This window comes from Leptodactylus fuscus, chromosome 1 (genome assembly GCF_031893055.1).
Source record: "Leptodactylus fuscus isolate aLepFus1 chromosome 1, aLepFus1.hap2, whole genome shotgun sequence".
Taxonomy (NCBI): domain Eukaryota; kingdom Metazoa; phylum Chordata; class Amphibia; order Anura; family Leptodactylidae; genus Leptodactylus; species Leptodactylus fuscus.
The window spans coordinates 359,376,118-359,403,957 of record NC_134265.1 but is presented as its reverse complement, the minus strand read 5'-3'; the positions used below and the strand labels follow the sequence as shown (position 1 = coordinate 359,403,957).

The 27,840-nt window shown below is 41.9% G+C and overlaps 1 protein-coding gene across 1 annotated transcript in view; it reads right to left on the bottom strand.

Annotated features, from left to right (window-relative positions):
• The window catches only part of EMX1 (empty spiracles homeobox 1), a 43,060-nt gene that overhangs the window by 3,217 nt on the left and 12,003 nt on the right, over positions 1–27,840 (bottom strand). Inside the window, exon 2 of the mRNA XM_075261843.1 lies at positions 5,880–6,064. Coding sequence (XP_075117944.1) covers positions 5,880–6,064 — 185 coding nt within the window. The remainder of the gene's footprint in view (positions 1–5,879; positions 6,065–27,840) is intronic.

Sequence of the window (27,840 nt, the reverse complement as noted above, 5' to 3'; positions counted from 1 at the left end):
CCTATGACATGGGCGCATTGTCTACCATTCCTGGATCAATCCTTCCAGATAATTGTCCCCTGTAGATGTCTTCAGGATCCGATGATGTCAGCAGATTTACTGCGGCTTGTTAGGACGTAGTTATCTCAATCCAGCCTGACAACCCCAGAATGAATCACCTGTGTAAATAAACCCAGTGACAGCCGCAACACAAGCTGACGACCCGTTACCAGATATAATAGGGCCATACAAAGGAACAGAGGATGCCTCCACCTTCCCCCTCTTCTATCCGGAGAAGACATTGACTCTTGATTGACATGGCTGTCATTGTGATGGGTTGCAAGGGTCTGTTTTTCCATAGAAAAAGTAACAATTGTGGATACGAAGAAGCTTTGAAGATGTTTTGGGTCAGATTCCCGGGGATAAGGACTTTGGTCTTCACACCTCAACCCTATCCAAGTTTAAAGAAACATCTAGTGTTGAGCTCCGACCTTTGTAACATAGTAAAGACGTAAGATGTCCACAAACTTCTAATGGTTGGTCTTCTGGATGAGAAGATGTCTAATCCTTCGACACCCCCATAACATTAGATAGGTGGCCAGTTCTTAAAGTCACCAGGTGGGGCTGATATTTGGCCAATGTTTTTGGTTTCTTTATACCTGGGGAACTATTAATGGTTAAATTCCTTTATCTTGTCGTTAGTTGGTTGGAGACTTTCTGCCCCATCACAATGCCTTCTACAATATAATCCCACCATCCCGCCCGCCTCCCAGTCTAGTAGCCTACCATATGACTGAACTCAATCACAGAAGACGCGGACATTATTGAAATCTGGAGATCTCTATCTAATGTTCCTTCATGCTTGGACCAGTATAAAGCAGTGAATTCCCATGTAAGCGTCTAGGCATCTGGGATATCATATGTCTGTAGACAAACATTGGCAAAGCAGAAGACTCCACCTGATTCGTCCAACTATCACATAATTTCATGACCTTTTATTGACCAACAATCTGTTGGGTATTTTATGAACTTTGTTGGAATTTTTTGCACCGATTCACTAGATGCTATCATAGAACTACTGACTATACTCTCCAACCACCCAAAAGTGTTCCACCTCGCCCATTCTTATACGTTTGTGTAGCATTTGGCCATTCCTCCTTCATGGACAGATAGCTAACCAGTTCCAACAATGATCTGCTTCAATCATTTTAATTTATGGCCAGTCAGATGGGTTGAGGTCTAATTCTTGACACCCCGACTAATAAGATGAATGAAAGGGCCCTTCAATGGGAAGAGATGCCCCAATTAGATCCTACTGAATATCTCCAACGTTGCCCCCACATCGTCTTCTGAATTAGTTTGTTTAGCATATTCAAGTCCAATAACTTTCCTGGCCTTGTAATCTAGTGGTCTGATAGCCAACTATACTGGTAGTCTGGAAGGTTCTCCATAGCCTTGTAATTGGGACATGGACTGATATTCTGCTAAATGACATGGTAGCCTGGTTCTCCACAGCCTGGTCATTGGGACTTGGTGGTCTGATGGCCTGCTAGATGAACATCCTGGTAGTCTGGAAGGTTCTCTACTGTTTAATAATTGATACTTGGTGGCTTGGTAGTCTACTAGATGACTATCATGGTAGCCTTGGAGGATCTAAACAACCTGGTAATTGGGACGTGGTGGCCTGATGGTCTGCTAGATGAATATCCTGGTAGTCTTGAAGGTTCTCCACAAACTGGTAATAGGCACTTGATGGCTTGGTAGTCTACTAGATGACTATCATGGTACACTGTCTACCAATAAGTATTTGGACACCTGTGTTCCGAGCGGAACGAGCAGCAATTACAGCTTCAACCATTTGGGGCATGCTTTCCACAAGTCATTGTATGACGGCTAATGGTTTTTTATTGCATTTGGCTTGGAGAAGACAGGTAAGTTCTTTCACTGATTTTGATCGGCTGCTGCACCCCTTAGTTCGGCGATCCAACTCCTCCCAGAGGTGCAAGATAGGGATCAAGTCTGGGCTCTGGGCAAGCCAGTCCAGTCGGGTAACCTGATTGTCACCGTACCAAGCCATGGTAGACCTCGCTACATGACAGCTGGTGTTGTCATCCTGGAAGTAACATTGGTCTGACCCATAGAACCGCCATAATGTAGGAAGTGCACTGTTATCTAAAACAGTGCAATAGGCATCGGCGTTGAGTTTATCATGCACTGGGACCAAGGGTCAAGGCCATACCAGGAGGAACACCCCCAGACCATAACTCCACCTCTGCAGAACTTTGCTGGGTGTCCAAAGGTTCTCTACAGCCTGGTAATTGGGATTTGGTTGACTAATAATCTGCTAGATGATCACACTGGTAGTCTAGGTTCTCCATGGCCTGGTAATGAAGGAGCTTGATGGGCTGATAGTCTGGCAGTCTCGTAGCCTAGAAGCTTTGTAGTTTTTCAGGCTCGTAGTGCATTGATATAATAGCCTGGTGCTCAGCTATTCTAAGTGTCTGGTAGCCATATGGTCAAATACCTTAGTGGTTTCATAAATTGTTAGTCAAATGACTTGGCAGGTTAGTAGTCCAGTGGCACAGCAGTCTGGTGGCCTGGTAATCTAGCAGTAGTTTGGTAACTTAGCAGCCTTGTATCTTGGATGTAATGCTTGATAGTCTTGTCGTCTTGGGTTTTATTGACTGGAAGTCTGAAAGCTTTTTAGTCTTGTAGTTGGTAGTTTAGTAGCCCAGTAGCCTTGTTACTAGTGTGGAGGTCCAGAAGTTTAGTAAATGTAGTCACTTGGTAGTCTATTAGTTTAGTAGACTGTAGTACTTATGGTTAGCCCGGATGTCTAGCAGTATTGGAGATTAATATCTTGGTAGTCTAGTGTGTTAGTAACCTGGTGGTCCTAGTAGCCCAACACTGTAGTAAACTGGTCGCCTTGTGGTCTATAACTTTGTAGTCTAGTACTCTGGTAGTTTAGATGCCTGGCAGCTGGGTAGCCTAGTACTTTAGGTGTCTGGTAGTAAGGTAGTGTGCTAGCTTATAGGCTGGTAGTCAGGATCCCTGGTAGTCTTATAGGCTGGTAGTCAGGATCCCTGGTAGTCTTATAGGCTGGTAGTCAGGATCCCTGGTAGTCTTATAGGCTGGTAGTCAGGTAGCCTGGGAGTCTTGAACCCTGTTGTCTAGTAGCTTGGTAGTCTAGTAGTCAAGTAGCCCCTGGCTGGTAGTTAAGTACCCTAGTAGTCTGGCAACCTTTTTAGCTGGTGGTCAGATGCCCTAATAGTCAGATAGTCTTTTCGGTTGGTAGTCAGGTACCCTAGTAGTCTGGTAGCCTGGTGACCCTTGAGGCTGGTAGTCCGGTAGTCTTTTCGGTTGGTAGTCAGGTACCCTAGTAGTCTGTTAGCCTGGTGACCCTTGAGGCTGGTAGTCAGGCGCCTTGGTAGTCCGGTAGTCTTTTAGGCTGGTAGTCAGGTACCCTAGCAGTCTGTTAGCCTGGTGACCCTTGAGGCTGGTAGTCAGGCGCCTTGGTAGTCCGGTAGTCTTTTCGGTTGGTAGTCAGGTACCCTAGTAGTCTGTTAGCCTGGTAACCCTTGAGGCTGGTAGTCAGGCGTCTCGGTAGTCCGGTAGTCTTTTCGGTTGGTAGTCAGGTACCCTAGTAGTCTGTTAGCCTGGTGACCCTTGAGGCTGGTAGTCAGGCGCCTTGGTAGTCCGGTAGTCTTTTAGGCTGGTAGTCAGGTACCCTAGCAGTCTGTTAGCCTGGTGACCCTTGAGGCTGGTAGTCAGGCGTCTTGGTAGTCCGGTAGTCTTTTCGGTTGGTAGTCAGGTACCCTAGTAGTCTGTTAGCCTGGTGACCCTTGAGGCTGGTAGTCAGGCGTCTCGGTAGTCCGGTAGTCTTTTCGGTTGGTAGTCAGGTACCCTAGTAGTCTGTTAGCCTGGTAACCCTTGAGGCTGGTAGTCAGGCGTCTCGGTAGTCCGGTAGTCTTTTCGGTTGGTAGTCAGGTACCCTAGTAGTCTGTTAGCCTGGTGACCCTTGAGGCTGGTAGTCAGGCGTCTTGGTAGTCCGGTAGTCTTTTCGGTTGGTAGTCAGGTACCCTAGTAGTCTGTTAGCCTGGTAACCCTTGAGGCTGGTAGTCAGGCGTCTCGGTAGTCCGGTAGTCTTTTCGGTTGGTAGTCAGGTACCCTAGTAGTCTGTTAGCCTGGTAACCCTTGAGGCTGGTAGTCAGGCGTCTCGGTAGTCCGGTAGTCTTTTCGGTTGGTAGTCAGGTACCCTAGTAGTCTGTTAGCCTGGTGACCCTTGAGGCTGGTAGTCAGGCGCCTTGGTAGTCCGGTAGTCTTTTAGGCTGGTAGTCAGGTACCCTAGCAGTCTGTTAGCCTGGTGACCCTTGAGGCTGGTAGTCAGGCGTCTTGGTAGTCCGGTAGTCTTTTCGGTTGGTAGTCAGGTACCCTAGTAGTCTGTTAGCCTGGTAACCCTTGAGGCTGGTAGTCAGGTGTCTCGGTAGTCCGGTAGTCTTTTCGGTTGGTAGTCAGGTACCCTAGTAGTCTGTTAGCCTGGTGACCCTTGAGGCTGGTAGTCAGGCGCCTTGGTAGTCCGGTAGTCTTTTCGGTTGGTAGTCAGGTACCCTAGTAGTCTGTTAGCCTGGTGACCCTTGAGGCTGGTAGTCAGGCGTCTCGGTAGTCCGGTAGTCTTTTCGGTTGGTAGTCAGGTACCCTAGTAGTCTGTTAGCCTGGTGACCCTTGAGGCTGGTAGTCAGGCGTCTCGGTAGTCCGGTAGTCTTTTCGGTTGGTAGTCAGGTAGTCTGTAATTGTGGTGTTCTAGATGAATAATCTTCTAAATGGCTTTATCGGCTTCTTCTACCTTGGGCGTTTTTATTCTGTCAGAAATTCTAATTTATACAGACATCGTCCCTGGAAGGCAAAAGATCCCGCAAAATCTCACTGCTGGTTCATTTCCATATCCATTAAGGCCTCCACCAATGACAAGCCACCTCCTACCTCCAGCTTCTCACCCCTCCTCTCTGTATGCAAATGCTTTTTGCGCTCAAACTGGCGGACGAAACAATGTTTTTTTTTTTTTTATAATCATGGCATAAGAAAGCCGGCACAGAAAACACTGCGAGGTGGAGGAGAATATTTATAGGTGCCTCGCAACATATGGTCGAATTATCGGCACATATATTACTCGTAGGTGGTGAACTGTATGCAGTAGGTTTGATTTACATGCACTGTGAGCTAAAAGTCTCCAAGAACTGGTAGAGCACCCTGTAATGGATCGTAAGACGCCCATCAACACAGAGTATATTTATAGCCATCATCATAGAGCCCCACCCTCCTCTGTGTCAGTCTGCACTGTACTATTGGCATTCTATTCATATACCAGGCTCCTCCCAGTGATGCCATGCAATACTGGATACATACTGGATACAGTTACTTTATTATATGTAACATTTAAGCCCCGCCTCTGGGCAGAATTTTTATAGATCGGGACAATTCCAGGAAATTAGAAACGGTTGAACGCTAGGTCTTAGTCCTCAGGGCAAGGTGTCCACCACCTGGCTGTCACTCTCCTATGACCTAACACTGTACAGCATCCAGTTCAGACCAAAGTTCAATGGGCCCCCAGACAAACTAATTCTAGGGGCCCAACCACCAACTGCCCCTAGGACATAGACCATAAATCCCATCATATTTGGATGCCTTCTGCTGGACCATTATGACGTTAGAGCCTGGGCCCATCGAAGGATCTGGTAGTCTGGTGGGCCCATCCAACACTGATGGTATCTATGAAGAGCTTGGTTCTGTCATAAGTCTATACTGGCACCTTCCCAGCTCCCACAGCGCCCCCTATAGGACACAAGTAGATGTTTGGCACCAAAGTAGACAGACATGACATGGAGCAGACGTAAGACAACTACCTGGGTTTCCGATAAACTGAGGCTGCTTGCCAACTGTTTCCTCTCTGCCCCCACCACATAATGGTTCTTCTCGAAGGCCCTCTCCAGCCGGAGCAACTGCGAAGGGGAAAACGCCGTTCTGATACGCTTAGGCTTCCTGGCAAAGGGTCCATGAAGGAGTAAACTCTCTTGAGAGACATCGCTGCCTGGAAGAAGAAGATGACATAATTACAAAGAGGACCAGGCTGAATGCAGGTCCATCAAGTCCAACCCATGACCCTACAGGACTGGTCCAGAGGAAGGTAAAAACTCCTATGAGGCGGGTGACAATTGTATGGTATTGGGGGGGGGGGGGTAATTCTTCATCATACAACGTGATTTTGGCAATGTCGTACCAATGATAAGTAGGGTCAATAACCCCAAGAATCCTTGGGATGGAGCAGAAGAACTACGTCAAAGAAATACAGAAGGAACCTTGAGGTCACCGAGATTTGTCTCCCAAACAGCTTGGAGATGATGTCAGGTCATATATCAATGAAGTTATGTCATAATCTCCAAAAATCATTCAGATGATGTCATCATTGCTACATCTTATGGAGATGACATCATGATTATCAAAACTCTTTCAGATGATGTTATTACAACCAGTCATGGAAATGATGTCATAACTGTCAGATATTATAAAGCTGATGTCATAACCATCACAGATCATTCAACATAGAACCATCATATAACACGGTGATGAGGTCATAATTACCCCGAATCATTCAGATGATATCATTCTTACACATTATGGAGATGAGGTCAAAATTCCCCAAAATCACTCAAATATTGTCCCCATTCCCATGTCATAAAACTTGCTGATGTCACAACCATCACAGCTCATAGAAATAATGAGAGAACCATCATACAGTGTTGGTCAAAAGTATTGGCCCCCCTGCAGTCCTGTCAGATAATCCTCGGTGTCCCCAGATAATGATTACAAGCACAAACTCTTTGGTAATATCTTCATTTATTTTGCTTGCAATGAAAAAAACACAAAAGAGAATGAAAAAAAGTCACATCATTGATCATTTTACACAAAACTCCAAAAATGGGCCGGACAGAAGTATTGGCGCCCTCAGCCTAATACTTGGTAGCACAACCTTTAGACACAATAACTGCGCACAACGCTTCCGGTAACCAGCAATGAGTTTCTTACAAGGCTCTGCTGGAATCTTAGACCCTTCTTCTTTGGCAAACTGCTCGCGGTCCCCCCTGAGATGTGAAGGGGGCCTTCTCCAAACTGCCACCAAGAGATCTCTCCCCCTCCCCCACAGGTGTTCTATGGGATTCAGGGCTGGACTCATTGCTGCCACTTTACAAGTCTCCAGGGCTTTCTCTCACCACCATTTTCTAGTGCTGACCTGAAGTGTGTTTTGGGTCCTTGTCCTGCTGGAAGACCCCTGACCTCTGAGGGAGACCCCGCTTTCTCACACTGGGCCCTACATTATGCTGCACAATGTGTTGGTCGTCTTCAGACTTCATAATGCCATGCACACGGTCAAGCAGTCCAGGGCCAGAGGCAGCAAAGCAACCCCAAACCATCAGGGACCTCCGCCATGTCTGACTGTAGGGGGCGTCTTCTTCTCTTTTTCCTGTAAACTCTATGTTGAGGCCTTCTCCTACTTTTGTCTCCTCTGACCAGAGAACATTCTTCCAGAACGGTTTTGGCTTTCTCAGGTAAGTTTTGGCAAACTCCAGCCTGGCTTATGTCTGTGGGTAAGAAGTGGGGTCTTCCTGGGTCTCCTACCATACAGTCCCTTCTCATTCAGACGCTGACGCTGGATAGTACGGGGTGACACTGTTGTACCCTCGCACTGCAGGGCAGCTTGGACTTGTTTGGATGTTAGTCGAGGTTCTTTATCCGCCATCCGCACAATCTTGCGGTGAAATCTCTGGTCAATGTTTCTTTTGCGTCCACATCTAGGGAGGTTAGCCACAGTGCCATGGGCTTTACACTTCTTGATGACACTGCGCACGGTAGACACAGGAACATTCAGGTCTTTGGAGATGGACTTGTAGCCTTGAGATTGCTCAGGCTTCCTCACAATTTTGCTTCTCAAGTCCTCAGACAGTTCTTTGGTCTTCTTTCCTTTCTCCATGCTCAATGTGGTCACACAAGGACACAGGACAGAGGTGGAGTCAACTTTAATCCATTTCAACTGGCTGCAAGTGTGATTTAGTTATTGCCACCACCTGTTAGGTGCCTCAGGTAAGTAACAGGTGCTGTTAATGACACAAATTAGAGAAGCATCACATGATTTTTCAAGCAGTGCCAATACTTTTGTCCACCCCCTTTTTTATGTTTGCTGTGGAATTATATCCAAATTGGCTGTTTGACAATTCTTTTTGTGGTTTTCCATTGAAGACAAATTAAATTAAGATAATAATACCAAAGAATTTGTGATTGCAATCATTATCTGGAAGAAACAGAGTATTAGCTGACAGAATTGCAGGGGTGCCAATACTTTTGGCCAACACTGTAGACCATGGAGATGATGTCATAACCATCAGGGATCCAGAGATCAAAGCCCTTTAAAAAAACATTAACCCCTTAAACACGCAGGACTAGAGGATGGGGCGCTGTTTTTCAAAAGCCATGACATTTTTATTACAGATGAGCGAACACTGTTTGGATCAGCCGATCCGAACAGCACGCACCCATAGAAATTAATGGAAGCACCTGTGACTCTGACTTTGGCGGCGGCCGGCGTCACAGGTGCTTCCATTAATTTCTATGGGTGCGTGCTGTTCGGATCGGCTGATCCAAACAGTGTTCGCTCATCTCTAATTTTTATGTCTCCGTCAATGTGGGGCCTTATGAGGACTTGTTTTTTGCAGGATAGGATGTATTTTTGGGCAGTACCTTTGTGGGTTACATTTAATGTATTTTCTAAATTTAACTAAAGTTTTTTAGGACAACAGCTTGAGAAATCCCAGCAGCCATCTGCCATATTTGTTGGGTCTTTGTTTCCATGTACTATGTGGTGTGAATTACATGATACAATTACGGCTGGTCAGTATCATTCTGAAAATTAAAAAATATATACAATACAGAGCAAAAGTTTGGCCATAGCTTCTCATTCAAAGAGTTTTCTGTATTTTCATGACTATGAATATTGTAGATGCACTCTGAAGGCATCAAAACTATGAAGTAACACATGTGGAATTATAGACTTAACAAAACAGTGTGACACAACTGAAAATCTGTCTTATATTCTTGGTTCCTCAAAGTAGCCACCTTTTCCTTTGATTACTCCTTTGCACACTCTTGGCATTCTCTTGATGAGCTTCATGAGGTGGTCACCTGAAATGGTTTTCACTTCACAGGTGTGCCCTGTCAGGTTTAATAAGTGGGATTTCTTGCCTTGTAAATGGGGTTGGGACCATTAGTTGTGTTGAGCAGAAGTCAGGTGGATACACAGCGGATAGTCCTACTGAATAGACTGATAGCATTTGTATTATGGCAAGAAGAAAAGCAGCTAAGTAAAGAAAAACGAGTGGCCACAATTACTTTAAGAAATGAAGCTCAGTCAGTCCGAAAAATTGGGAAAACTTTGAGTGTTCCCAACTGCAGTTGCAAAAACCATCAAGTGCTACAAAGAAACTGGCTCATATGTGGACCGCCCCAGGAAAGGAAGACCAAGAGTCACCTCTGCTGTGGAGCATAAGTTCGTCCAAGTCACCAGCCTCAGAAATCACAGGGTAACAACAGCTCAGATTAGAGAGCAGGTCACACAGAGTTATAGCAGCAGACACATATCTACAAAAACTGGTAAGAGGAGACTTTGTGCAACAGCCAGTCTTCATGGTAAAATAGCTGCTAGAAAACCACTGCTAAGGACCGGCAACAAGCAGAAGAGAACACAAGGAATGGACATTAGACCAGTGGGCATCTGAGCTTTGGTCTGATGAGTCCAAATTTGAGATCTTTGGTTCCAACCACCATGTCTTTGGTGAACGGCTGGACTCTACATGCCTGGTTCCCACCGTGAAGCATGGAGGAGGAGGTGTGATGGTGCGGGGGTGCTTTGCTGGTGACACTGTTGGGGAATTATTCAAAATTGAAGGCTTACGGAACCGGCATGGCTACCACAGTATCTTCCAGCGGCATGCTATTCCATCCGGTTTGCATTTAGTTGGACCATCATTTAATTTTCAACAGGACAATGACCCCAAACACCTCCAAGCTGTGTAAGGGCTATCTGACCAAGAAGGAGAGTGATGGGGGTGCTACACCAGATGACCCGGCCTCCACAGTCACCAGACCTGAACCTAATCCAGATGGTTTAGGGTGAGCTGGACCGCAGAGTGATAGCAAAAGGGCCAACAAGTGCTAAGCATCTCTGGGAACTCCTTCAAGACTGTTGGAAGACCATTTCAGGTGACTACCTCATGAAGCTCGTCAAGAGTGTGTAAACCAGTAATCAAAGCAAAAAATGGGGGCTACTTTGAAGAACCGAGAATATAAGACAGATTTTCAGTTGTCTCACACTTCTTTGCTAAGTATATAATTCCATATGTGTTACTTCTGAGTTTTGATGCCTTCAGTGTGATCTACAATTGTCCTAGTCATGAAAATACAGAAAACTCTTGGAATGAGAAGGTGTGGCCAAACTTTTGCTCTGTACTGTACCTCTGTGCTTCTGCCTAATAAAAACTCTTTATTTCTGAAAACATATTTTTGTATCTCTAAAACATTTTTCTCTTTCCATCCAGGCTGATGTGCGGGGCCTGTTTTTTGTGTGTACCTACTGCAGAGTCATCTACTATAACCCACCGACAATACAGAGGATGGGCAGCAATAAATGATATATATATATAATGTGGGAGGAGACTGGAGAGGTCATAGGGAGAGGTAGGTGACCGGGTGACAGAGCTTGTGGCCTCGTAGCAGCTGATATGGCCGACAGGAAGTCCCTTCATCATGTGTCAGACTCTGAAGGCAGAAGGAATCGGGAGAAATAACAGATGAGCAACGCGCTGACGTTTTTGGCTGAATTTCTGCTTTAAGCTATTTCTCTTCAATATTATTCTAAGTTTCAAATACTTAAATATTTGAAGATATTTTACTCCACGTTCTGCCTACACTACATTTATATTACACCCACTGCAGACGTGTGCCAGATCACTGCACACAGACAAGGTGCAAGAAGTAATCTAAGTAATACACATCACACCGCTATAACCTGGGGATATAAGGATATATGTACAGCCGGTATAATCTGGGTATATACTGTATATAATTATATATGTACAGCCGGTATAACCTGGGTATCTCCTGTATATCATTATATATGTACAGCTGGTATAACCTGGGTATCTCCTGTATATAATTATATATGTACAGCTGGAATAACCTGGGTATATACTGAATATAATTATATATGTACAGCTGGTATAACCTGGGTATATACTGTATATAATTATATATGTACAGCCGGCATAACCTGGGTATGTACTGTATATAATTATATATGTACAGCTGGTATAACCTGGGTATATACTGTATATAATTATATATGTACAGCCGGTATAACCTGGGTATATACTGTATATAATTATATATGTATAGCCGGTATAACCTGGGTATATACTGAATACAATTATATATGTACAGCTGGTATAACCTGGGTATATACTGTATATAATTATATATGTACAGCCGGTATAACCTGGGTATATACTGTATATAATTATATATGTATAGCCGGTATAACCTGGGTATGTACTGTATATAATTATATATGTACAGCCGGTATAACCTGGGTATATACTGTATATAATTATATATGTATAGCCGGTATAACCTGGGTATATACTGTATATAATTATATATGTACAGCTGGTATAACCTGGGTATATACTGTATATAATTATATATGTATAGCCGGTATAACCTGGGTATATACTGAATATAATTACATATGTACAGCTGGTATAACCAGGATATCTCATGTATATAATTATATATGTACAGCTGGTATAACCTGGGTATATACTGAATATAATTATATATGTACAGCTGGTATAACCTGGGTATCTCATGTATATAATTATATATGTACAGCTGGTATAACCTGGATATCTCATGTATATAATTATATATGTACAGCTGGTATAACCTGGATATATACTGAATATAATTATATATGTACAGCTGGTATAACCTGGGTATCTCCTGTATATAATTATATATGTACAGCCGGTATAACCTGGATATATACTGAATATAATTATATATGTACAGCTGGTATAACCTGGGTATCTCATGTATATAATTATATATGTACAGCTGGTATAACCTGGATATATACTGTATATAATTCTATATGTACAGCTGGTATAACCTGGGTATCTCCTGTATATCATTATATATGTACAGCTGGATATATACTGTATATAATTCTATATGTACAGCTGGTATAACCTGGGTATCTCCTGTATATAATTATATATGTACAGCTGGTATAACCTGGGTATATACTGTATATAATTATATATGTACAGCTGGTATAACCTGGGTATCTCCTGTATATAATTATATATATACAGCTGGTATAAACTGGGTATCTTCTGTATATCATTATATATGTACAGCTGGTATAACCTGGGTATATACTGTATATAATTATATATGTACAGCCGGTATAACCTGGGTATCTCCTGCATATAATTATATATATGTACAGCCGGTATAACCTGGGTATATACTGCGTATAATTATATATGTACAGCCGGAATAACCTGGGTATATACTGTATATATGTCACGGAGCAAAAGGTATACGTCTTCCTCCGGATGGTCTTTTGAATCAACACGGACGCAAGAGGTCGGGAGACAACAGCAATTTATTGTAATCCACAAAGTTAGTAGCCGGCGGCGGTCACATCAACCGTAATAACAATAAGTCCACAGAAGTCACAATCCAATGATAGCTTTGGTTCCTTGGTCCTGTAACTAAATCCTGGCTCTCTGCAGAGCTGTGCACAGGCCGGCTAACACATACTAACTGCAAGCTACAACTATATACTAAGACTGTTACACCTATATCTGTGGGGGGGAAGGGCTGAGTCACAGATCCTTCCCCCCTCACCTATACCAAGGAGAGCAGACTCCCTGTCTACTATGGACAATGCACCGTCCAACATCTTCTTGGAGACACTGATCAGATTATCTCCACCCATTGTCCTCACTAGTTAGAGGGATTTGCATACAATGTGCTAACACACTAGACCCCAATCAGCCAACTACACATTGATGTATATAACAGGTTAGAGAATACATTCCACATGAAATATATATTACACATTGCCTATAGTATAGACTCTAACCATCCCGTGACAACCCCTCCCCCTCTCAAAACATGTGCATGACACAATTGGCCTACACAGGTAAATTGGGGAATGCACATCAGTCTCTATAGCTCATATGTCCTCCTGCCGGGATAACCCATCTGCGTTCTGGTGTTGGTTCCCTCGGCAGTACTGAATGGTAAAGTTGAAGGGTTGAAGGACTGGCATCTGGCAGAAAATCCGGTGGATCCATGTTGGCTTCTCCCTGAGCTTGGCTTCGGGTCACTGCTCCCACAAAGTGGCACTGTAGATTTCCAACATCGTTGCCTAACAGAACATCGGCCGGCAGCCCGCTCATCACACCAATTTTGCAACGTTTTGGTCCATAACCATAGTCGAGTTCCACGTTAGCTTTAGGAATACGTCTCCGAGTACCTCCTGCCAACTTGATAGAAAGGCCAGGGCCCTCCTCTAGGGCCTCGGGTCGAACCACTCGGGGGTCCGCTACCGTTAGGAAAGCTCCCGAGTCCTGGAATCCAACAACTGTTCGGCCATCCAGTAGGACCTCCTGCAAGTGCTTCCTCTGATGGTTTGCAGGATGTGTGGCGGAAGGCTGAATCCCATAGACCCCTGGAGGTGGAACAGATGGGTCATTCATGGAGTCATCTGGAAATGGGGCCAAACTTTCTGTCCTAGGGGTGGTTCCCAGGTAGTGAATAGGCCGAGATGCCACGGTGGCCCGTGCCCCCATGTTAACAGGGCAACTAGCTTGCAAATGTCCAGGCCGCCCGCACCCAAAACATCTGCGCTCTAGCATTCTTCCAGTAGGTCGTTGTCTAGGGACAGGGTTGTTCATAGCTGGAGGCCGATGGGCTGGGGCAGGGGTAGAGGGGGAATTGTAATCCTGAGGCCGGACACGAAAGGTGGGTGGCTGGCTGAAGGGTGTCTGGCGGACTGTGGTAGTTTTCCGCTCCTCTGCAAACAACCTCTTCCACTGCGGCTTGATGGTCAGGCCCTCATCTGCAAGGGAAGCAGCTTGCTCCACTGTGGCTGGGTTCCGTTCCAGCACCCACTCACGGATCTCAGCGGGGCACTGGGAAAAGAACTGTTCCTTAAGTATGACTTGGAGGATCTTATCGACTGTGACAGCCTCCTCTCCTTCTAGCCAGCGCTTGCATGCTTGCTTCAACTTGTGGGCGAACATGTGGAAGGAGCTTCCCCCATTGTAAGACAAAGAGCGGAACTGAACTCGGTAGGTCTCTGGAGTGACTGTATAATACTTCTGCACCGCTCTTTTAATGGCCTCATAGTCCCGCTGATCACTAGGGTCCATGGCTCTGAGAGCTTCCGCAGCCCCATCTCGTAGGTGCCCCACCAGATACCAGACCCAATCCTTCTCTGGGACTTCCATCAGGCGGCACTGGTGTTCGAAGTCCTGAAAATATCCATCAACATTCCCAGCCGCTTCATCAAAGGTCTTGAAGTGTTTATGGGAGACATATGGTGGTTCTCTCACTGTTGGGCTGGGGGTCGACGTTTGATTATAATTCCGCGTAGTTATCACAGCCATTCGCATTTCATGCGCCATTCTTTCCTTTTCATGCGCCATTCTCTGTTCCTCCTTCTCCGTTTCCTGAGCCCTCTGTAATGCTCTACTCCTTTGCTCTGCAGTTGCTCCTAGCCCCAGCACTGCCAATTCCTCCTCATACAAATCAACCCATCTGCTCTTTTGGGTCTGTACCTGCCACTCCCGTATCTCTCCAGTCTCCTGGGGGCAGCCCTCCTCATGGTCGCTTTGCAGGGTCATCTCCTCCAGTGCCTCGATCAGTTGATCTTTCGTTCTTCCCGGGTAACTCAGGTTTAGTTCCCGGGCCCTTACTTGTAGACTTACCATAGTCCAGTTCCTGTATTCTGAGGTTGTGGCTCCATTAATCGCTGAGCTGTTGTAGTCCATCTCGCTGTCCGCTGTTGATCCCACTGCTGCCACCAGCTGTCACGGAGCAAAAGTATACGTCTTCCTCCGGATGGTCTTTTGAATCAACAGGGACGCAAGAGGTCGGGAGACAACAGCAATTTATTGTAATCCACAAAGTTAGTAGCCGGCGGCGGTCACATCAACCGTAATAACAATAAGTCCACAGAAGTCACAATCCAATGATAGCTTTGGTTCCTTGGTCCTGTAACTAAATCCTGGCTCTCTACAGAGCTGTGCACAGGCCGGCTAACTCATACTAACTCCAGCTACAACTATATACTAAGACTGTTACACCTATATCTGTGGGTGGGAAGGGCTGAGTCACAGATCCTGCCCCCCTCACTTATACCAAGGAGAGCAGACTCCCTGTCTACTATGGACAATGCACCGTCCAACATCTTCTTGGAGACACTGATCAGATTATCTCCACCCATTGTCCTCACTGGTCCTCACTAGTTAGAGGTATTTGCATACAATGTGCTAACACACTAGACCCTAATCAGCCAACTACACATTGATGTATATAACAGGTTAGAGAATACATTCCACATGAAATATATATTACACATGGCCTATAGTATAGACTCTAACCATCCCGTGACAATATAATTATATATGTACAGCTGGTATAACCTGGGTATTTACTGTATATAATTATATATATATAGCTGGTATAACCTGGGTGTCTCCTGTATATAATTATATATGTACAGATGGTGTAACCTTGGGATCTCCTGTATATAATTCTATATGTACAGCCGGTATAACCTGGACATCTCCTGTATATAATTAGATATGTACAGCTGGTATAACCTGGGTATCTCCTGCATATAATTATATATATATATACAGCTGGTATAACCTGGGTATCTCCTTCATATAATTATATATGTACAGCTGGTATAACCTGGGTATATACTGTATATAATTATATATGTACAGCTGGTATAACCTGGGTATCTCCTTCATATAATTATATATGTACAGCCGGTATAACCTGGGTATATACTGTATATAATTATATATGTACAGCTGGTATAACCTTGGTCTCTCCTGTATATAATTATATAGGTACAGCCGGTATAACCTGGGTATATACTGTATATAATTATATATGTACAGCTGCTATAACCTGGGTATATACTGTATATAATTATATATGTACAGCTGCTATAACCTGAGTAAATGCTGTATACAATTATATATGTACAGCTGGTATAAACTGGGCATATACTGTATATAATTATATATGTACAGCTGGTATACCCTGGGTATCACCTGTATATAATTATATATGTACAGCTGGTATATCCTGAGTATCTCCTGTGTAAATTTATATATGTACAGCCAGTATAACCTGGGTATCTCCTGTATATATTTATATATGTACAGCCGGTATAACCTGGGTATCTCCTGTATATAATTCTATATGTACAGCCGGTATAACCTGGGGATCTCCTGTATATAATTATATTTGTACAGCTGGTATAACCTGGGTATATAATGGATATAATTATATATGTACAGCCGGTATAACCTGGGTATATACTGTATATAATTATGTATGTACAGCGGGTATAACCTGGGTATATACTGCATATAATTATATATGTACAGCTGGTATAACCTGGGGATCTCCTGTATATAATTATAAATGTACAGCTGATATAACCTGGGTATATACTGTATATAATTATATATGTACAGCCAGTATAACCTGGGTATATACTGTATATAATATATATGTACAGCTGGTATAACCTGGGTATCTCCTGTATATAATTCTATATGTACAGCCAGTATAACCTGGGTATATACTGTATATTATTATTTATGTACAGCTGGTATAACCTGGGTATATACTGTATATAATTATATATGTACAGCCGGTATAACCTGGGTATCTCATGTATATAATTATATATGTACAGCTGGTATAACCTGAGTATATACTGTATATAATTATATATGTACAGCTGGTATAACCTGGATATCTCCCGTATATAATTATATATGTACAGCCAGTATAACCTGGGGATCTTCTGTATATAATTATATATGTACAGCCGGTATAACCTGGGTATATACTGTATGTAATTATATATCTACAGCTGGTATAACCTGGGTATCTCCTGTATATAATTATATATGTACAGCCGGTATAACCTGGGCATCTCCAGTATATAATTAGATATGTTCAGCTGGTATAATCTGGGTATCTCCTGAATATAATTATATATTTACATCCGGTATAATCTGGGTATATACTGTATATAATTATATATGTAGAGCCGGTATAACCTGGGTATCTCCTGTAGATAATTCTATATGTACAGCCGGTATAACCTGGGTATATACTGTATATAATTATATATGTACAGCCGATATAACCTGGGTATATACTGTATAGAATATATATGTACAGCTGGTATAAACTGGGTATTTACTGTATATAATTATATATGTACAGCCAATATAACCTGGGTATCTCCTGTATATAATATATATGTACAGCCGGTATAACCTGGGTATATACTGTATATAATTATATATGTACAGCCAGTATAACCTGGGTATATACTGTATATAATTATATATGTACAGCTGGTATAACCTGGGTATATACTGTATATAATTATATATGTACAGCCGGTATAACCTGGGTATATACTGTATATAATTATATGTACAGCCGGTATAACCTGGATATATACTGTATATAATATATATGTACAGCTGGTATAACCTGGGTATTTACTGTATATAATTATATATGTACAGCCAATATAACCTGGGTATCTCCTGTATATAATATATATGTAGAGCCGGTATAACCTGGGTATATACTGTATATAATTATATATGTACAGCCAGTATAACCTGGGTATATACTGTATATAATTATATATGTACAGCTGGTATAACCTGGGTATATACTGTATATAATTATATATGTACAGCCGGTTTAACCTGGGTATATACTGTATATAATTATATGTACAGCTGGTATAACCTGGGTATATACTGTATATAATTATATAGGTACAGGTGGTATAACCTGGGTATATACTGTATTTAAATCTATATGTACAGCTGGTATAACCTGGGTATATACTGTATATAATTATAAATGTACAGCTGGTATAACCTGGGTATATACTGTATATAATTATATATGTACAGCCGGTATAACCTGGGTATATACTGTATATAATTATATATGAACAGCTGATATAACCTGGGTATATACTGTATATAATTATATATACAGCCGGTATAACCTGGGTATATACTCTATATAATGATATATGTACAGCTGGTATATTCTGGGTATATACTGTATATAATTATATATGAACAGCTGGTATAACCTGAGTATATACTGTATATAATTATATATGTACAGCCGGTATAACCTGGGTATATACTGTATATAATTATATATGTACAGCCGGTATAACCTGGGTATATACTGTATATAATTATGTATATACAGCCGGTATAGCCTGGGTATATACTGTATATAATTATATATGTACAGCCGGTATAACCTGGGACTATACTGTATATAATTATATATGTACAGCAGGTATAACCTGGGTATATACTGTTTATAATTATATATACAGCCGGTAAAACCTGGGTATGTGCTGTATATAATTATATATGTACAGCTGGTATAACCTGGGTATATACTGTATATAATTATATATGAACAACTGGTATAAGCTGGGTATATACTGTAAATAGTTATATATGTACAGCCGGTATAACCTGAGTATATACTGTATATAAATATATATGTACAACCGGTATAACCTGGGTATATACTGTATATAATTACATATGTACAGCTGATATAACCTGGGTATATACTGTATATAATTATATATATGTACAGCCGGTATAACCTGGGTGTATATTGTTTATAATTATATATGTACAGCCGGTATAACCTGGGTATATAATGTATATAATTATATATGTACAGCCGGTATAACCTGGGTATATACTGTATATAATTATATATGTACAGCTGGTATAACCTGGGTATATACTGTATATAATTATATATGTACAGCTGGTATAACCTGGGTATATACTGTATATAATTATATATGTACAGCTGGTATAACCTGGGTATATACTTTATATAATTATATATGTACAGCCGGTATAACCTGGGTATATACTGTATATAATTACATATATACATGCTATACAGTGTTATCGCCATGTTTTGCTGCTGTATTTAGTAGATGATTCATGTAATTCTATCTTCTGGGACTTGACATGCTCCATCATTTTCTATTTAGGGTATGTACTCACAGAGCGCAGTCTTTCAGTTCTGTGCTGAATGTGAATAGTGTGTGAGTCACTGAGTAGCGCAGATCAGTATGGGAACACTAGTAGTCAGAGACTATGCCCGGACCCCATGTATTATATAATTATGGGCTGGCTGGCATCAGTCTTTCAGTAATGAGGTATCAGACTACAGGCGCGGGCAGTTCTCTATGGAGTGGGGGAGGGGCGGCTCAGTGAGGGGTGCTAATTTCCCCCATCAGGCAGTCGTGCTCTATAATTATGGATATTTGTGCACAAGTAAAACATTGTAATTTAACATCAACTACATTATTAAAAGCTTTCATCCCAGTGCTATAAGGTCAGAGCCGCGGCGCAGAATCTCACAATACCTGAGGACTCCATAGTGATTCCTGGAAATACAGAGCCAAGAAGAGTATACAACAACAAGGAATCTCCTATGTAAGACACAGACCTGCTCCAATTGTGTAGGGATCTGCCACCTGGGAAGTGTTATCTATAAACCAGCAGAATAGTGAGCGCAGCTCTGGAGTATAATACAGGATAAGTAATGTAATGTATGTACACAGTGACTGTACCAGCAGAATAGTGAGCGCAGCTCTGGAGTATAATACAGGATAAGTAATGTAATGCATGTACACAGTGACTGTACCAGCAGAATAGTGAGTGCAGCTCTGGAGTATAATACAGTATAAGTAATGTAATGTATGTACACAGTGACTGTACCAGCAGAATAGTGAGCGCAGCTCTGGAGTATAATACAGGATAAGTAATGTAATGCATGTACACAGTGACTGTACCAGCAGAATAGCGAGAACAGCTCTGGAGTATAATACAGGATAAGTAATGTAATGTATGTACACAGTGACTGCACTAGCAGAATAGTGAGTGCAGCTCTGGGGTATAATTCAGATTAAGTAATGTAATGTATGTACACAGTGACTGTACCAGCAGAATAGTGAGCACAGCTCTGGAGTATAATACAGGATAAGTAATGTAATGTATGTACACAGTGACTGCACCAGCAGAATAGTGAGCGCAGCTCTGGAGTATAATACAGGATAAGTAATGTAATGCATGTACACAGTGACTGTACCAGCAGAATAGTGAGCGCAGCTCTGGAGTATAATACAGGATAAGTAATGTAATGTATGTACACAGTGACTGCACCAGCAGAATAGTGAGCACAGCTCTGCAGTATAATACAGGGTAAGTAATGTAATGTATGTACACAGTGACTGTACCAGCAGAATAGTGAGCACAGCTCTGGAGTATAATACAGGATAAGTAATGTAATGTATGTACACAGTGACTGCACCAGCAGAATAGCGAGCGCAGCTCTGCAGTATAATACAGGATAAGTAATGTAATATATGTACACAGTGACTGTACCAGCAGAATAGTGAGCACAGCTCTGGAGTATAATACAGGATAAGTAATGTATGTACACAGTGACTGTACCATCAGAATAGTGAGCGCAGCTCTGGAGCATAATACAGGATAAGTAATGTAATGTATGTACACAGTAACTGCACCAGCAGAATAGTGAGCGCAGCTCTGGAGTATAATACAGGATAAGTAATGTAATGTATGTATGTACACAGTGACTGCACCAGCAGAATAGTGAGCGCAGCTCTGGAGTATAATACAGGATAAGTAATGTAATGTATGTACACAGTGACTGCACCGGCAGAATAGTGAGCACAGCTCTGGAGTATAATACAGGATAAGTAATGTAATGCATGTACACAGTGACTGTACCAGCAGAATAGTGAGCACAGCTCTGGAGTATAATACAGGATAAGTAATGTATGTACACAGTGACTGTACCATCAGAATAGTGAGCGCAGCTCTGGAGCATAATACAGGATAAGTAATGTAATGTATGTACACAGTAACTGCACCAGCAGAATAGTGAGCGCAGCTCTGGAGTATAATACAGGATAAGTAATGTAATTTATGTACACAGTGACTGCACCAGCAGAATAGTAAGCGCAGCTCTGGAGTATAATACAGGGTAAGTAATGTAATGTATGTACACAGTGACTGCACCAGCAGAATAGTGAGCGCAGCTCTGGAGTATAATACAGGATAAGTAATGTATGTACACAGTGACTGCACCAGCAGAATAGTGAGCGCAGCTCTGGAGTATAATACAGGATAAGTAATGTAATGTATGTACACAGTGACTGCACCAGCAGAATAGTGAGCGCAGCTCTGGAGTATAATACAGGATAAGTAATGTAATGTATGTACACAGTGACTGCACCAGCAGAATAGTGAGTGCAGCTCTGGAGTATAATACAGGATAAGTAATGTAATGTATGTACACAGTGACTGTACCAGCAGAATAGTGAGCGCAGCTCTGGAGTATAATACAGGATAAGTAATGTAATGCATGTACACAGTGACTGTACCAGCAGAATAGCGAGCGCAGCTCTGGAGTATAATACAGGATAAGTAATGTAATGTATGTACACAGTGACTGCACTAGCAGAATAGTGAGTGCAGCTCTGGGGTATAATTCAGATTAAGTAATGTAATGTATGTACACAGTGACTGTACCAGCAGAATAGTGAGCACAGCTCTGGAGTATAATACAGGATAAGTAATGTAATGTATGTACACAGTGACTGCACCAGCAGAATAGTGAGCGCAGCTCTGGAGTATAATACAGGATAAGTAATGTAATGCATGTACACAGTGACTGTACCAGCAGAATAGTGAGCGCAGCTCTGGAGTATAATACAGGATAAGTAATGTAATGTATGTACACAGTGACTGCACCAGCAGAATAGTGAGCACAGCTCTGCAGTATAATACAGGATAAGTAATGTAATGCATGTACACAGTGACTGTACCAGCAGAATAGTGAGCACAGCTCTGGAGTATAATACAGGATAAGTAATGTAATGTATGTACACAGTGACTGTACCAGCAGAATAGTGAGCGCAGCTCTGGAGTATAATACAGGATAAGTAATGTAATGTATGTACACAGTGACTGCACCAGCAGAATAGTGAGTGCAGCTCTGGAGTATAATACAGGATAAGTAATGTAATGTATGTACACAGTGACTGTACCAGCAGAATAGTGAGCGCAGCTCTGGAGTATAATACAGGATAAGAAATGTAATGTATGTACACAGTGACTGTACCAGCAGAATAGTGAGCGCAGCTCTGGAGTATAATACAGGATAAGTAATGTAATGCATGTACACAGTGACTGTACCAGCAGAATAGTGAGCGCAGCTCTGGAGTATAATACAGGATAAGTAATGTAATGTATGTACACAGTGACTGCACCAGCAGAATAGCGAGCGCAGCTCTGCAGTATAATACAGGATAAGTAATGTAATATATGTACACAGTGACTGTACCAGCAGAATAGTGAGCACAGCTCTGCAGTATAATACAGGATAAGTAATGTAATGCATGTACACAGTGACTGTACCAGCAGAATAGTGAGCGCAGCTCTGGAGTATAATACAGGATAAGTAATGTATGTACACAGTGACTGTACCAGCAGAATAGTGAGCGCAGCTCTGGAGTATAATACAGGATAAGTAATGTATGTACACAGTGACTGTACCATCAGAATAGTGAGCGCAGCTCTGGAGCATAATACAGGATAAGTAATGTAATGTATGTACACAGTGACTGCACCAGCAGAATAGTGAGCGCAGCTCTGGAGTATAATACAGGATAAGTAATGTAATTTATGTACACAGTGACTGCACCAGCAGAATAGTAAGCGCAGCTCTGGAGTATAATACAGGGTAAGTAATGTAATGTATGTACACAGTGACTGCACCAGCAGAATAGTGAGCGCAGCTCTGGAGTATAATACAGGATAAGTAATGTATGTACACAGTGACTGCACCAGCAGAATAGTGAGCGCAGCTCTGGAGTATAATACAGGATAAGTAATGTAATGTATGTACACAGTGACTGCACCAGCAGAATAGTGAGCGCAGCTCTGGAGTATAATACAGGATAAGTAATGTAATGTATGTACACAGTGACTGCACCAGCAGAATAGTGAGCGCAGCTCTGGAGTATAATTCAGGATAAATAATTTAATGTATGTACACAGTGACTGCACCAGCAGAATAGTGAGCGCAGCTCTGGAGTATAATAAGGGATAAATAATGTAATGTATGTACACAGTGACTGTACCAGCAGAATAGTGAGCGCAGCTCTGCAGTATAATACAGGATAAGTAATGTAATGTATGTAGACAGTGACTGCACCAGCAGAATAGTGAGTGCAGCTCTGGAGTATAATACAGGATAAGTAATGTAATGTATGTACACAGTGACTGTACCAGCAGAATAGTGAGCACAGCTCTGGAGTATAATACAGGATAAGTAATGTATGTACACAGTGATTGTACCATCAGAATAGTGAGTGCAGCTCTGGAGTATAATACAGGATAAGTAATGTGATGTATGTACACAGTGACTGCACCAGCAGAATAGTGAGCGCAGCTCTGGAGTATAATACAGGATAAGTAATGTAATGTATGTACATAGTGACTGCACCAGCAGAATAGTAAGCGCAGCTCTGGAGTATAATACAGGGTAAGTAATGTAATGTATGTACACAGTGACTGCACCAGCAGAATAGTGAGCGCAGCTCTGGAGTATAATACAGGACAAGTAATGTAATGTATGTACACAGTGATTGTACCATCAGAATAGTGAGTGCAGCTCTGGAGTATAATACAGGATAAGTAATGTAATGTATGTACACAGTGACTGCACCAGCAGAATAGTGAGCGCAGCTCTGGAGTATAATTCAGGATAAATAATTTAATGTATGTACACAGTGACTGTACCAGCAGAATAGTGAGCGCAGCTCTGGAGCATAATACAAGATAAGTAATGTAGTGTATGTACACAGTGGCTGCACCAGCAGAATCGTGAGCGCAGCCCTGGAGTATAATACAGGATACGTAATGTAATGTATGTACACAGTGACTGTACCAGCAGAATAGTGAGCGCAGCTCTAGAGTATAACACAGGGTCGGTAATGTAATGTAATGTACACAGTGACTGTACCAGCAGAATAGTGAGTACAGCTCTGGAGTATAATACAGATTAAGTAATGTAATGTATGTACACAGTGACTGTACCAGCAGAATAGTGAGCGCAGCTCTGGAGTATAATACAGGATAAGTAATGTAATGTATGTACACAGTGACTGTACCAGAATAGTGAGCGCAGCTCTGGAGTATAATACAGGATAAGTAATGTAATGCATGTACACAGTAACTGTACCAGAATAGTGAGCGCAGCTCTGGAGTATAATACAGGATAAGTAATGTAATGTATGTACACAGTGACTGTACCAGCAGAATAGTGAGCGCAGCTCTGGAGTATAATACAGGATAAGTAATGTAATGTATGTACACAGTGACTGCACCAGTAGAATAGTGAGCGCAGCTCTGGCGTATAATACAGGATAAGTAATGTAATGTATGTACACAGTGACTGCACCAGCAGAATAGTGAGCGCAGCTCTGGAGTATAATACAGGATAAGTAATGTAATGTATGTACACAGTGACTGTACCAGCAGAATAGTGAGCGCAGCTCTGGAGTATAATACAGGATAAGTAATGTAATGTATGTACACAGTGACTGCACCAGCAGAATAGTGAGCGCAGCTCTGGAGTATAATACAGGATAAGTAATGTAATGTATGTACACAGTGATTGTACCAGCAGAATAGTGAGCGCAGCTCTGGAGTATAATTCAGGATAAATAATTTAATGTATGTACACAGTGACTGTACCAGCAGAATAGTGAGCGCAGCTCTGGAGTATAATACAGGATAAGTAATGTAATGTATGTACACAGTGACTGCACCAGCAGAATAGTGAGCGCAGCTCTGGAGTATAATACAGGATAAGTAATGTAATGTATGTACACAGTGACTGCACCAGCAGAATAGTGAGCGCAGCTCTGGAGTATAATTCAGGATAAATAATTTAATGTATGTACACAGTGACTGTACCAGCAGAATAGTGAGCGCAGCTCTGGAGCATAATACAAGATAAGTAATGTAGTGTATGTACACAGTGGCTGCACCAGCAGAATCGTGAGCGCAGCCCTGGAGTATAATACAGGATAAGTAATGTAATGTATGTACACAGTGACTGTACCAGCAGAATAGTGAGCGCAGCTCTAGAGTATAACACAGGGTCGGTAATGTAATGTATGTACACAGTGACTGTACCAGCAGAATAGTGAGTACAGCTCTGGAGTATAATACAGGATAAGTAATGTAATGTATGTACACAGTGACTGTACCAGCAGAATAGTGAGCGCAGCTCTGGAGTATAATACAGGATAAGTAATGTAATGTATGTACACAGTGACTGTACCAGAATAGTGAGCGCAGCTCTGGAGTATAATACAGGATAAGTAATGTAATGCATGTACACAGTAACTGTACCAGAATAGTGAGCGCAGCTCTGGAGTATAATACAGGATAAGTAATGTAATGTATGTACACAGTGACTGTACCAGCAGAATAGTGAGCGCAGCTCTGGAGTATAATACAGGATAAGTAATGTAATGTATGTACACAGTGACTGCACCAGTAGAATAGTGAGCGCAGCTCTGGAGTATAATACAGGATAAGTAATGTAATGTATGTACACAGTGACTGCACCAGCAGAATAGTGAGCGCAGCTCTGGAGTATAATACAGGATAAGTAATGTAATGTATGTACACAGTGACTGTACCAGCAGAATAGTGAGCGCAGCTCTGGAGTATAATACAGGATAAGTAATGTAATGTATGTACACAGTGACTGCACCAGCAGAATAGTGAGCGCAGCTCTGGAGTATAATACAGGATAAGTAATGTAATGTATGTACACAGTGATTGTACCAGCAGAATAGTGAGCGCAGCTCTGGAGTATAATACAGGATAAGTAATGTAATGTATGTACACAGTGACTGTACCAGCAGAATAGTGAGCGCAGCTCTGGAGTATAATACAGGATAAGTAATGTAATGTATGTACACAGTGACTGTACCAGCAGAATAATAATGGTGCTCACTAAATATAATGATATTATATAGTGTTGGTAGTAATGATAATTGATAATTGATATTGAGCAAACAGTAGTGATGTAACAATATTACTGCACACAGTGACACAGGCACTCTGTAATGGTGATATAAATCATCACTATATTATGGTGCACAATCTTGTTTACTAGTAATGTAGATGATGTAACAAATAAAAGTCTAAGAAACACATTCTATAATATACTGTATAACTCTAGTGGTAGTTCCCCTATAATGGCAGACACTGGTGATAGAGAGGTTGTATAGTGCATTTTAGTGAACATTGTATTATACAAAGGTGCTCACTAGGTATAAACGCTGTAGAATTGAGTATTTTATTGACTAATGTACTGTTTTTTGGTGCAGATTTGAAATATCATGCCCTGTATAAATGGTGCTCACTGGTGAGACAGACACTGTATAATTGTACATAATAGTGATCCATGTACTGTACACATACCATATAATTCTACTTAATACTCATTAATGCATTATACAATTGTGCACACTAGGGATTCATATACCATATTAGAGGGGGGCACACTGGTCGTTCATTCTATAATTGTGCATAGTATGGAGTAATATAATGTATACTAGTACCCATTAGTTGTGCACTTATCATGCAAAAGTGGTGCACACTGGTGATAGACACAGTAGTGTACAGTAGTGATTATTGTATGTATAATGCTGTACAATGGTGATAGACACAGTAGTGTACAGTAGTGATTATTGTATGTATAATGCTGTACACTGGTGATAGACACAGTAGTGTATAGTAGTGATTATTGTATGTATAATGCTGTACAATGGTGATAGACACAGTAGTGTATAGTAGTGATTATTGTATGTATGATGCTGTACACTGGTGATAGAGTACAGTAGTGTATAGTAGTGATTATTGTATGTATGATGCTGTACACTGGTGATAGATAGAGTACAGTAGTGTATAGTAGTGATATAATGCTGATTACTGGTGATGTATATACCGTATAGTCGTGGTGCACACTGGTGTTACAGTAGTGCTCCTGTCCCTGTATGATGGTGCACACCCCCTGTGTACTCTGTACTGTGTGTCCCCTTGCACAGATGTGAGTGTGCCCTCACTAGTCAGGTGACTGCCCCCCTAGTTTGGACTCCTTAACACTTACCACAATATAACAGGGAATAATCCGCAGCTCCTGGTCATGGTGATCCCTACAACTCCCATCATCACCCCTCCTAGTGCCGCCATATAAAGTCCTCATTGTCATCGGGGGTCGGCTCTG